Consider the following 13,538-nt stretch of genomic DNA (forward strand, 5'->3'; position numbering starts at 1 on the left):
CCTGCACCCAAGCCTCTCCACCTGTACCTGAGTCTCTCTCTCTACCCATACCTGAGCCTTTCTACCTGTGCCTGAGCCTCTCCACTTTCACCTGAGCTTCTTCTCCACCTTCCCCTGAGACTCTTCACCTGCACCCGAGTCTCTCCATCTGCACCTGAGCCTCTCCACCTGCACCTGATTCTCTCCACCTGTACCCAAGTCTCTTCATCTATACCTGAGTTTCTCACACAAGCTGCCCCACCTTCACCTGAGCTGATCTGAGGAGCTGAGAGGTTCAAGTTAATCCCTCACAACTCTTCCAGGTCTCAAGCAATGTCCTGCTCAGACTCTTTTTCCAAATTTGGCAGGAGGGTCAACTGTCCCTAAGGCATATGTGAGGGACATCAGGAAGAGCTAGAGTGAGTGACATTTGATCTAGTGTGTCACACAGCATTTCCAGAAGTGATCCTTGGATTGTTGGAGAACATAGGCATTTACGTTAAAGCATCCATGGTGCCAGTCAACAGTCAGTGTTCCTAAAGAGAAACTCAAACCCAATTTTCACACGATTTCCCTTGAAACGAGGGCTCGCCCACATTTGACACTGAATAATCATCACACTGACAGAGCAGGTGCTGTGCCCAGACAATCCTGGGGATTTGCCATACAGGACGTCACTGTGTCTTCACAGAATGCCATAGGGGAATGCTACCCCGAGCTCCACTATACATATGAGCTGGTTGGCTTTGGAAGTAGACCAGATATGACCCAGGCAGTGCGCTGAGACAACCCATTCTCAGGGCAAAGCTCAAAATTGTGGTAGTGCCCTTGCCCCTTGGATGTCTTGGCCGTAGTCTCCTCCTGGGTGCTGGCAGTGTGTAACCTATATAAATCTCAACCCTGATGACCTTTGGAAATCAGCTGGAGCCCTCTGCAGTTCTTCTTCTTGAAGCTGAAGAAGAACCTGTGTTTTTGTCACCTGTGGTGACACTGTCTCAGGTCCCTATCCTTATGCCCTTCCCTTACCGACCTTGGCTTGGAATTTGCACAAATGTATCAACAATCAGGAAGCAAGAAGGCGGACCTCCCTCTGTGGCCCAAGTTCTTCATCTCTGAAAATGAGGACTGAGTCTACAAGTTGCGCCAGAACACTTGCCCAGACATAGCCCTCCTGTGGATAGGGGGTGAGGGATCTAAGCACATGGTGGACAGGGGGTGAGGGATCTAAGAAATCACCTGCCAATGACGGGGCACAACGGCTGGGAATGCACAGTACGCCAGCACCACCTCACCCACTGCCAGAGAACTGAGGCCATAGGGCAGGAACCTGCCCAGGCATCAGGGCCAGCAGTGACCACTTGGTGGGACGCAGGTCTCCCGCTCACTTCTTGATGCGCCCTATCAAGGACAGTTCCGTAGGACAAACTCTGGGTGACACACTGACTAATAGCAATGTCTATGTGGCCTGTTTTCAAATAGTTTGAGAGGAACAGGAGAGGGGAAGAGAAGAGGGGAAGAATAAGCTAAAAAGGGAGGAGGAAGAGGAAAGGGGGTGGGAGAGAGGAAGGAAAGAGAAAGAAGAGCAACAGAGACAAGGAGAGACGGAAACAGAGGGACCGAGATAGAGAGATTGAGGCAGACACTGAGAAACACAGAGACACAACAAAGACAGACAGGGATATAGACACAGAGAAAAGAAGATTGAGGCATACAGAGAGACGGGTAGAAAGACTGAGGGACAGAGAGAGGCAGTGGCAGAGAGACAAACGGAAGCATTCCCACATGGGGCTACCTTCTTTCCCCTTCCCTGCCCTTTTGATCTTTCTCTGAGGCAGACAGAACATTCTGGGAACAGGAAAATAATTGCTTTTGCCCCAGGACATTCTTCCAGCAGCCACAAGAGGCTCCACGGGCAGCCAGGCTGTAGATCCCCCACGTAAGCCCATATGGGTCCTCCAGGAGGACAGATGGGTAGTGTGCTCTCCACCCCCACCTCAGCCTGACTCCTACTCTGGGCTACCGCCCATCGGCCAAGGGGGTAGGACCTGCCACTTTAGCATATCTGAGCAGCTTTGGGGAATGCGGCTGTCTTGCTGCCCTAGCTCTCTGTCTGTATCATGGGAAGCGAGAGTGAGAGGGATTGTCCTTCCCTGTGGCCCTGGTAGGAAGGCGGAGCTGACAGGGCCAGCCCAGCCAGGAAAGAGAAATGCCCTCAGCCACCAGGAGCTTCTGCTTTTGGGGTTTGTTAGCAGAGCTAGCAAGAGAGTTAACCCAGGGAGCTGAGGTCCTCTCTCATCTGCTCTTCTACTCTGGTTCCAGCCATTCAAGTCTCCCAGTGACCAAGTGCCACACCCTCCTAGCAGAAGACTCCATGACCCTCAGTTGTCCCCGAGACAGTGCCTCCCACTAAGGCTGGATCTTGCGTCTTTCTGGCTCATGTGTCTGCACCTGCTCCCTGCTCATCCAGAGAGCTGTCTGCCATGCTGCCTCCACAGGCCTAGCTTCTCTCATTAATGTCTGTAGGAAGTCTTAGCCCCAGTGCCCTCAGCTTTCCTGTAGAACTGGGGCCAAACCATGGAAGTGGCGCCTCTCCATGGACACATTCCCCTAGGGGCTACACTGCGGTTTCCAGGAGCTATAAACACTCCATTTCCTCCATCCCAGGAGAGAAGTCTCTGTAGCTGAGGACAGCAGCACCTGACCTAGATGTGAATTAAACTATGCGTGATTAGAGACATCGCATTGACAAGGGGTATCCAGGGAATGGAGGAGCAGCAAGGATGCCATACCTGCTCAGCCTGTGGACTCTAATGCTGTCAGGTTCTGTAAACCCTGCTCTTGAAGACACTGGCTCTCCAGGCTGGACTTTCTCTAAACCCTGTCCCCTCTGCTGCATGGAGGTCTCTCACTGCAGAACCAAGGCTGAGCTGTGAAGATTCTCTGCTACTGCTAACAAAGATTCTGCTATCTTTGGAAAAACTCCTGCCTGAGAGTCCCTAGCGCCACTGATAGGCACAAGACAATAATCGGGTCCTCTCCCTGACCGCCATACACACAGCCGAATCAAGAGACTAGACTCAGGGGCCAGGCAGTCCCGTGTAACGGAGCAGGGGCAGCCATGTATTGGGTGAGTGTCAGGGTGTAGGACTCACATTCTGAAGGCACAATTGCTGGAAAAGCCTCTCCCCACTTGAGTTCTGCTGTGTTCTCTAAATGTAACCAGCGCCCTGAGATGCACTGAGAAATGTACCTGTGTTCTCTCTCGGACCCTCAGACACCGGGCCCTTCTCAGAGCCTGCAGGAGAGACATTCTGTATACTGGGGGCAGCTCTGAGCAGGAACACAATTCCTCTGGGGCGAGATGAGCATCCACTCAGATCGCTGGATTGGATAACATAAACATAGAATTGTTTTAGGTAAATAAGGTCAACCAATCAGAGATGCTGAGGGGGCAGCATCCTCCCGTCTCTCCCTGGGATTTTTCAGTCTTAATTCTTTCTCTCTCTCTGCTTCCTTCCTCCCTCTTTTTTACTTGGTTATACAATATTTTGTCTTGTTTAGAGAAAGGATCTTACTCTATAGCCCAGGATAGCCTCAAACTCAAGGCAATCTTTCTGCTTCAGCATCCTGAATGCTGGGATTTATAGTTGTGAGCCACCACACCTGGCTTCAAATTTTATTTTGAGATGAGGTCCTGGGTTTCCTAGACTGACCTCAGACTCACAGTGTAGCTGACACTGAGTTTTGGAGCCTCTAGCCCCTACTCCTGGGATGACAGGAGTTCTCCAGCAAGCCCAGTTTTATATGGTTATACAGAACTCAGAAGGCCTTGTGTGCATGCTGGGCAATCACTCCACCAAATGTGCTATATTTGGGTGACAGCTTTTAAATCTTACCGATCAGTACCCAGGGAGCATCCTGGTCAGAATTGGAATTAGGACAAACCAATGGCTCGGAGGAAAAAGAGATAGAGCCATGTTCATATCTACAAAGAAACCATTCTTTCCAATTGTCACCCGAGCAGTGGCCATGAGCTTTAATCTAGGTGCAGAGACTAGCAGATGGTGTAGGCAGAAAACCTATTGGTGAGAAACCCCAAACAAGGGCAGATCACGTGTAGACGGTGCCGGCCCTTTTGAGGAGGCCTAGGTCATCCCTGCACTGTGCAAACTACACAGATCTTACAAGTGATGGAACCACACCCACATGGAGATTGGGTGATGATATAAAGACCTGGAAATACCTGACATCCGTTCCACATGGCTAGGTTCTACTTGTGACTTCTGGGGTCTCAAATCATCTGAGCAAATAAACACTGGCCCGCCTTTGCTTTAATAACCCATGGCATTGCTTTAAGACTGAACCCAGGAACCTTGGCATGCATTATCAGATGCCTCTGGGTCTCTGAAGGTGAGGGGACCCACCTGAGGCCTGAACCTTAGTGGGAGGACAGAAACTCCTACCATGGGGTTCAGATCCTATGACTGCCCTTTCCTCCCTTCCCTGCTTTCCCTTGAATGCCAAGGGTCCAGGTCAGCACCTAGTCCACAGCTAGATAGCCACTCGCAGCTCTGTACCACAGAGGTTGGTGTAACCTGGGGACACACCAGGCGCCTCCTCTTTCAGGTTCTTCATGACACAGAGCTGTTCATTTTTCTATTTAGCAGGCACCAGAATTTAGGTGTTAGTCAGAGCTGGGGCTGCATCTGGGGCTCTCACAAAGGTTACCCCCGCTCCATGAGGCTTAGTGTCCTCATTTTAAGAATGAGGGCAACCCCAGGTCATAGGGACATTATGGTGTGAAAAGTTAGTCCTCCTACATATTTCCTGGCAGGAGGATGTCACAGACGGATAACTGACCTCCCAGCACCCTGAGCCTCTCTGTGTGGAGCTTCTCTGTGTGTAACAATCTGAAAAAGAGAAAGCGGGGAGGGGAGGTTTTACTCTCCATCTCCTACCCTCCATTGGACTTCAGTGGTGACCTACGTTACCTGGAAGTGGTACTAACTATGCTAGCTTGTACAGAAACAGCATCCACACCCTCTCCGAAGGCCAGAAGCTGCCTCTTCTCCTCACCAGGCCAGCTCAGGCTCACAGCGCCCCCCCCCCATCTAATTCAGCACAGCTGATAATTAGTTTTGTATTACCTTACACGGCGATGTTAATACTGATTACAGGGCCTGATAATTTAGCAATAAATACTACCCAAAGCAGACAGGCACTAGCTCTTGATTGGGGAAAGCTGAGGTGGGAATGAGGAGCAAATTGCTGTATGTGAGGGATTTAAAGTACTCTGCCCCCATGGGGTTTGTGAGACTTTCTATCTCACAAGGTAGGCAGGCCCAGGTAGCATAGTGATGTGTCTCAGAGGCCTAGCATTTGTGTTCAGAGGTTGTCACCAGCCCCTGAGGCAGTGCCCAGTACTTATGTTCTGTGTGTTCTGAAGTAACATGTGCAGAGAAAGAGGACAGTCCTGCCTGACTTCCTGTCACCCTCCTCATCACACACGCTCTGTGACAAAGGCAGATGAGGGGCTGGAATGAGCGGAAGGACTGTGCAGATGTGCAAAGTGTCCATGGCACCCCCTGACTCAGGCTTACCGGGATTCTGAGGGCTGAAGTTAACATCACCTGCTCTGTCTCTACCCTGCCCATCCACAGAACTACCCAGGGGTAGCCAGGTGCCTGGTGTGGGTTAAGGCTTATTATAGCTGCAAGCACCTCCAGTGATGAGCAGTCCATCAGAACCCAGGACCAAGAGCCAGTAGTCACTCAGTGAAGACAGAACTGGAGCAGCAATCACAGCCACAGTTGGCACGAGGGAAATTCTATAAGCATGGGCAGCTTTGGCCTCACTAGGCTGTCAGTGGCGCTGCTCTGTTAGGGAAAGCCATGCTGGGCTGGGTGTGGTGGCTAATGAGACACAGACCCCAGCACAGTAGCAGAGCGTGGGGCCCAGGGGGGAAGGTTTCTGAGTCCTTTATCAACAGCAGCCTCTGCAGCTCCCTTTTCTTCCTGCATCCTCCTCCCTATCTGCCTGTTAGGGGGTCACTTGGAAACAACCCTAGCATCCATCTGGGGTGTCACCCGCCTCCCTAGCATCTTCCGTTCTCAGCTAGAGCAGTTGACACAAACAATACTTGGGCTAAATGACATGGCAGAGCCTGGCATCCTCTCACAAAGTGCATTGCCCCAGATGACGATGACGAAGACTTGGATTGTATGTGACCATAAGCCCATATCTGAAGGGGTTAAATCCAACCAGCTGGCGGCCAAGAAAGACTTTTTATAGAATAGGGCTACTGAGTAGAGCAGATGCAAGAATGGAACAAGGGGTTTATGGGACAGAGAAGTCCATGAAATCATCCCATTTAATCATCCTTGTTCTAAAGAGATGGAAGGTCAGACTCAGAGAGCTGACACAAGGTCACCTGGTCACTGTTTAGTGTGACTCGAGTAGACTAAAACCCTCTAGTTCAAGGTCATTGCTGCAGAACTTTCCAACCCTTCTTACTCAACTCCCACAGACCATGCTTCTATCTAAGCAGAAGCTCGGGGCGGGCTGTGCACGGGCCTGGAGACCAGGAGCCCCAGTTCCTCCTCCAACCCAGGACTGACAGAAACAACCCAGTGCCCCCACTGGGAGGCTCAAGATGATGTCACTGACACTGCCCTCAAAGAGCATGAATGTCAGCCTTTTATTGAAAACCGCAGAACAAAGCCACACCACGCGCTTTCTGTCTGAGAACAAAGTTCACGAGGGCCACAGCTTTGCATGGAGCAAGCTGTCAATCAGCACTTGGCATTTGATTGAGCGGATCGCTCCTGAGTCAGCTGCTGGGAGAACAGATGGCCCAGCACGTGCTCCCTGCCCCACCTGCCTGCCTAGATCCCGAAGGCAGTCCTTGTTATGGGTCGGATTGGCCCATCTATCTCTGGCTGGTTCTCTTCCCTGTACCAGTTCACACTCACTCCCCCGGGATCTTGGCCTTCAGTGTTTGGAAGAGCTGAAAGAAAGCGAGGTTGTGGGGAGCAGTTCCCCTGCCACTGGGGGGGGGGCATACAAATTCTTTCTGAGGCCCAAAGGTGTTTGAGTAGTGTGTCTTGTCACAGTAGAATTGAAAAAGCAGATTTCCAGGCAGGGATATCCTAAGGGACCAACTGACTCAGTGAAGCCTATACTCACATCTCAGGTTGTCACCACTGACTACAAGAGCCACCTGTCCCCATCCCAAAGGGGCTTCTGTTCATCCCACAGAACCTGGGCAGAGGCATCTGAGCCTTCCTAGACTCAACATGGTTGCGTGGTTTGAGAGATCTTTGTTCATAAGACTTGGTGCTAAAACCCCATCACCTTCAGGGATTTCAGGGATAACGGGTTTGCCAGGCAATATTCTACAAAGGAGACTCCAGAGGCTGGTCCGAGAAGGGCAGGGTTAGGAGGAGAAGAGAGGAGGGAGTGCTTCTGGCTGTCCTCAAAGGAACCTCAAGGCTCAACCTCTAAGAGAAAACCTAGGCAAGCAAATAGCTTCATTGTCTTTCAAGCGCTGTGAGGGCTTGGGACTGTGGGAGCTGACCAGGGTCCTGAAGGCAGTCTTCAGGGAGGGAGCCTCTTCTGAGGTCAAGAGATGCTGGTAAGGAGTGTGTAGGGGTTTGCTGAGGACGCTTGCTGGAGAGCAGGCTCTGTTAGCACAGATGGGCAAACACCACCATAGAGACAAAGTTTCTAACTGAAGTTGAATTAAAAGTTTCTCCCGTTAACAGTGAATGTTTGAAAAGACAGGTAGAGGATTTAGGGAGGAAAAGCTTGTAGCCAGAGGGGGGAAAAGCCATTAAGGCCAGAGGGTCTATGGGAAAAGTCACTTTCAATACCACCCAGTACCACAACCAACAACCTCTATGCTGCCAAGATATGTCAGTAAGACATTACCCTTTGTAAGGTTAACCCATTGAGAAGAAAGACGGGTACATGGATTTGTGTGTGTGTGTGTGTGTGTGTGTGAGTGTGTGATATGAATGTGTGGTGTGTGCATATGGTGTGTGTATTTGTGTATGTTTGTGGTATATATGTGTGTATGTGTGGTGTGTGTATATGGTGTGTATGTGTATATATGTTTGTGGTGTGTGTGTATGTGTTTGCGGTGTGTGTGTATGTGTTTGTGGTGTGTGTGTATGTGTGTGTGTTTGTGGTATGTATGTGTGTATGTGTGGTGTGTAGGTGTGTATTCAGTCATCCATGCCCGGGCAGCACCCTCCTTCAGGCTTTCTCCAGAATGGTCAAAGAAACTCCTTCCCCAGAGTTGCACGAAGACCCTCTCTATGTGTAACTGTCTGTCTGTCCAGGAAGCTCCAAGTAAAAGGTACTGAGGGGAAGTGGGACAACAAATCTCACTGTCATGTCAAGTTTGAACTGTGTGTTCTGGACAAAGACAACCAAGCCAGCAAGGGCTTCCAGGTGAACAAGGGACGCTTGTTCCGTCTCTTCTTCCTCCTGCTCTCTGGCCTCTCCTCTCTCCTTTGTTTCCTCTTTCTTTCTGAGAGATGGATAGATGGTCCAGGCAGCTGGGGTTGGGACCAAAATGTGGGCTGTCATCCACATCCTGGACTTCTGACTGCAAAGGGTGGGGGGCTCCACTCAGATCAAGGCACAGTGGCACTGCACAAAGGGCATTTTAATGTCACTCCTGAGCAGCCCCAAAGCTGGCAGGCTCTTTCCTGGGAGCACAAACACCCTAGTAGTAGCAAAACAGCCTCCCAAGCTGGGAGCTCACAGCCTCCCAGGCTGCAGTTTTAAAATGGAGAAAACCCCCGCAGAGACACACTCTGGTCGGCACATTGTTCTGGACAGATGAGCGCTGGGCATCTCCAGCCGTCCCACATGCACACAGCGCATCACTCATGCTTCTAGCCGCGTGTGGCCACAGCCCCCAAATCCTCCACAATCAGCCAACAATGCACCCCAGCGCCTCGCAGCTGCCCTTCCAGGGCTTAGTGGCACCATGCCCACTGTATAGAGAGTAGCGTTGTTCCCAAAGGGACAGACGGGCCACAGAGGGGGGTGTGTTGGGAGGCAGGAGTACCTCCACTGGCAAGAATGCCTAGGGGCTTGGCTGTCGCCTCTGTCTTCCCTACCAGATGACAAACCCAGGAAACGAAGCCCCCAGGTTGCCCTCTGAACTTCTCAGCAGGAGTGGGGAGGTGGTCTTGGGAAAGGGGCTGCTGTGCCCCGCAGAACCAGCGCTGCAGTAACCCAGTCTAGATCAGCCCGCACCCTTCCCTCAAGCCCGGCCGGATGGCACTCCGGTCCCCTCCTCAGCCCCAGCCCCGGGGACAGCTCCCCGACTTTGCCCGGCTCTCGGTGGCCCTGGCAGAGGAAAATGGCGTTGGTCACACGTACTTGGGTGAGTTCGGTGCCCATCACCAGGAGCACCAGGAGGCTGAGGAGCTTCCGGGCCGGTTGCATGTCTCACGGTCGCTCCGACGTCCTGGCGTGCGGGGCCTGGGTGCTGGCGGCTGGCGGCTGCGGGGACGTGGACGCGCTCCCGGCTGGGGCTGGGGCTCCGGCCGCGGCTCGGGCTCCGGCGGCGCCTGCTCAGCAGCCGGGGCGGGCGGCGCGCGGGTTGTGCTGCGCCGAGCCTCCGCTCTGCATATTTATGGTCCCGGTTCCGGAGCGACTGCCTCTCGGGCAGGGCTGGGCCGGCGGGGCGGGGGCTGCGCCTGCTTCTCCCCGCGCGCCAGGCGGGTCCCCGCGCTCCCAGGCTCGGTGGAGAGGCGCGCCCTGCGGAGCTCGGCGGCGCGCCCGGGCTGCAGCGATGCCAAAAGTTTGCTCGGTGAGGGGCGCGGGCGGGGGTGGCGCCGAGGGACCGGCGCGCCTCGCTTGGGCTGGGAAGGGAGGAGGGAGGGCGGCGGCCGGCGGGGAGGCAGGCTGGGACAGGATGTGACATCAAAAAGGCGGGGGAAATTGAACTGGGCTAGACAACTCCATCCCGGCGGCCTTAGGCCAAGGGGAGCTCTGGAGACCGGTGTTGGGAACTCAAGTCAGGGACCACTGAGTGATGAGAGGATGGTGGCGGGAAGCGTCGGGGATGGGTGCTGCGGCATCCTCAGAAGCCGAGCCCACAAGTTGCACAGGTGGTCCCTTCTAGATGACCCTTAAGGAGCAGGGTGGCAAGGGTATTTCCAGAAACAGTGGGGAGACAGCTCACCTGAGACTGGGAGAGTCCATCCCCTGGCCATGTAGGTTAATCAAGAAGGGGCTGAAGTGTGAGTAGTGAGAGGTGCGGTGTTCCATACCTAGGTGGAGGCTGGGATGGGCATCTGATCTTGTGTTGGTGTGTGTGGCATCCTTTTAGGTCCAGTGGCAACACGAGAATAGTGTCATTTGATATCGGTTGTTTGGTGGCTGGGTGAGGTTCATCCCCATGGTAACTTCTGCCACATGCTCTTCCTTCTCAGTGTTGAACAGTGTTTCATGGGTGTGGCTCTGGGGTGAGCCTTGCTTCTCTGTCTGTCTGCTTGTTTGGGCGTTACTCGCATGTTTGGATATGTCCCTTCCCGGCTACTGCAGGAAGCTGCTGTGAAGTTGGATGCAAACACCCGTCTCAGGTGCTGCCTTCAGTTCCTAGAAATGGAGTGGCTGGGCCAGATGGCTGTATCATTTGAAAAGTGAAAAGAGGCCGACGAGATGGTTCAGTTGTCAAAGCACTTGCTGCAGGAGCATGAGGACCTGAGTTTGGATCCCCAGAATGCTTGTAAAAAGTTCTGGCAAGACCACATTCCAGTGCTGGGGAAATGAGAAATTCCCAAGGCTGAAGGGAGGGGAGTAAGGAATGGCCACTGAGAACAAGTCATGTTTGGGACCATGAGAAAGGTTTTGAAGATGGAGTCAATGATGCTTCAAATGTTATATATTGGATATATTCTTACCCCAATAAAATATAATGAAGTCATAGGCCCCAAACCCTAGACTTGCATACTTCAGATTTATTTATTTTTATGTATTTATGTGTGTGTGTGTGTGTGTGTGTGTGTACCATGTTTGAGAGTCCCTGCAGAAACCAGAAGAGGGCGTTGGTTTCCGGGAGCTATAATTACAGATGGTCATAATCCTCCTGATGTGGATACTGAGAACCGAACTTGGGTCTTCTTGGGGAACAGCAAGAACTCTAAATGGAAGAATTGTGTGTTAGTGTTGATAAAACTTGTTTTTAAAAGTTACTTATACTGTCTAGGAATATAGGTCAATGACATAGCATGCACAGGGCCATGAGTTCTATCCCCCAGCAACACACACACACACACACACACACACACACACACACACACACACACACAGAGAGAGAGAGAGAGAGAGAGAGAGAGAGAGAGAGAGAGAGAGAGAGAGAGAGAGAGTGTACTTGGTTCTAACATGTCTATTCTTTCATGCACATGAACAGAAGACAAGCAACTAATTGGGCGTCTGTTGTCTTTAAGCCACACAGCCTAGATTCTGATCCAGCTCTGCCTCTCAGGAGCTGCTGTGATCCTGGTCACTTCTGGGTGCCCCATGCATCCTTGCCAGTGAAGTGGGTGATCAGTGCCCCAGTCTGTGCCCACCCAGTGGAGCAAGGACACCAGTGAGAGTCAGACCCAGCCTGCCTGGCGTGAAACAGGGATGACTGGAAACGGGAAGAGTACGGTTGTCCCTTGAATATTCAACCTGGAAACTCTGTGTCCCTCACGCAAGGGTGTGAGGCTTTACTATATCTTGTACACACTTCCTGCATGTTTTATCTCCTTGCTTACTTTAGTCAATGTTTTCAGTTTTGTTTTTTCTAATTTTTAAGATTTGTTTGTATTAGTTTTAATTACACGACTGTGCAGGTAAGCACAGGTATCCATGGAGGACAGAAAGAGTGACAGACCTTTTAGAGCTGGAGTTACTGGTTATGAGCTACCTGAAGCAGTCACTGGAACATAACTCCAGACCTCTGAGAGAGCAGCAGCGAGCAGCAGCGGCTCTTAACTGCTGAGTCTCTCTAGTCCCCTATTTCAATTTTTGAAATTTTATATTTTTTATTGATACATAGTCCCTATATTTCCTCCCACACACTGCCAGTCACCTCTGGATTGTTGCTAATACTCGGTGCAATGCAAAACTATATAAACAGTGATTACAATGTATCATATAGCCCACTTCTGTAACCTCCCATTCCTGGGGATTATCTTCCATCTGCGGACTTGGGGACCTATAGACACAGAGGCCAACAGAATTACACTGTAGCTGAATATAAAGCAAGGAGAGAATAAAGCAGAGCCAAAGCCACTGGCTTTCCTCGAGTTCATCATCGCAGGGAAAGACATCTATGAAGATGGCCATTGGATGGAGGCTTGTGCATCTCCACCCCACGTCTTCACTTGGACTCTGCCAGTCCTGTGTTGAAGGCTAGCAGCTTGCATGCTCAATTTCCCCTTCCTTTGGTCCTCAGTGCTCCACGCCTGGTCCTTCTCTGAACTTGTGCTGTCAAAGTTGAAGCCTGTGCTGGTTGGTCCTACTTCTGTGTTAGGGTGGATGCAGTGCTCACCCTTCCTGTCCCACTGCCCACTGACTTCTTTTGAACCCACCTTATCTCAGGATAGCCCAGTCCTCCAAGCTGCCACACCTCATGCCACTCTCCAGACACAAGGCTTTCCTGCTAAGGTTCAAGGTCTCCCACTTGGGGCAGCCCCAGTCTCTCCATGCCTGCCTTGAATCCCACCGGTCTCATTCACTGACTCAGTGGGTGCCCAGCCACCAGGGCTACCTAGCACTGGGCCAGCTTGGTCCGCCCCACTTCCTAGCTCCCTAACTCCCTCACCCGCTGTCTTCCTGATGGAGCAGCCAGCTTGCCTGGTGTGCCTCCTCAGGACACCAGCAAATCGATATGCTTTGTACTCCTTTAAGCTAGGCTTCCTGCTACCACTGAGCCTCATTATAATGTGACAGAGTGTTGCCACGGTAACGGCACTAACTCCCTGTCCTCTCTTCGAATCTCCTAGCAAATGGGGCCTGAAACCTTCCCAGCTGTCCAGCTTCAATGGACTTTGCCACCAGAACCAAGACCAGAGTCTTCAGACGGCCAGCTTCATGTTGTCACGGTACAATTGAGCTAGGTACCCAAAGCAGTCTGCTATCCCCAGGGCTCTGCTCTGCCTCCTCTGACCGAGCTTGTTAAGTTGGGTCTCGTGAATGACATCTGTTTATTGGAAAAGTATTATTTGACAGGTACCTATACCTAGGGCAGGCTGGAGAAAGGCTTAATGGCAGATGGGCTCATACCAAGGACAACAGACTTGGGTATTATGATGAGCTGTTTCTATCTGGAAGCCATTGGGGAATTATGGGGTATCTGCTTTCACTCATGTGTCATGTGCTATTTCTGCAGGATTGATAGCTATGGTCATGAAGGTGCAACCCATCACCCCAATTATTTGCAATTTTCAGCCCCTCTTTTGGGCTGATCATGAGACGATACAAATTCCTATTGAACCCTTGGCCTGACAAAGACTGGGATGCTTCCGTCCTCTGGATGATTCTTGCTC

At 51.8% G+C, this 13,538-nt stretch overlaps 1 protein-coding gene across 1 annotated transcript in view; it reads right to left on the reverse strand.

Moving 5' to 3' along the window:
- Window positions 1-9,870, reverse strand: part of Olfm1 (olfactomedin 1) — a 38,129-nt gene extending 28,259 nt beyond the window's left edge. The window contains exon 1 of the mRNA XM_005346203.2: window positions 9,376-9,870. Coding sequence (XP_005346260.1) covers window positions 9,376-9,441 — 66 coding nt within the window. The 5' untranslated portion in view covers window positions 9,442-9,870. The remainder of the gene's footprint in view (window positions 1-9,375) is intronic.
- Window positions 9,871-13,538: the final 3,668 nt, after the last annotated feature.

The sequence above is a fragment of the Microtus ochrogaster genome, chromosome 4 (genome assembly GCF_000317375.1).
Source record: "Microtus ochrogaster isolate Prairie Vole_2 chromosome 4, MicOch1.0, whole genome shotgun sequence".
NCBI classification, from domain to species: domain Eukaryota; kingdom Metazoa; phylum Chordata; class Mammalia; order Rodentia; family Cricetidae; genus Microtus; species Microtus ochrogaster.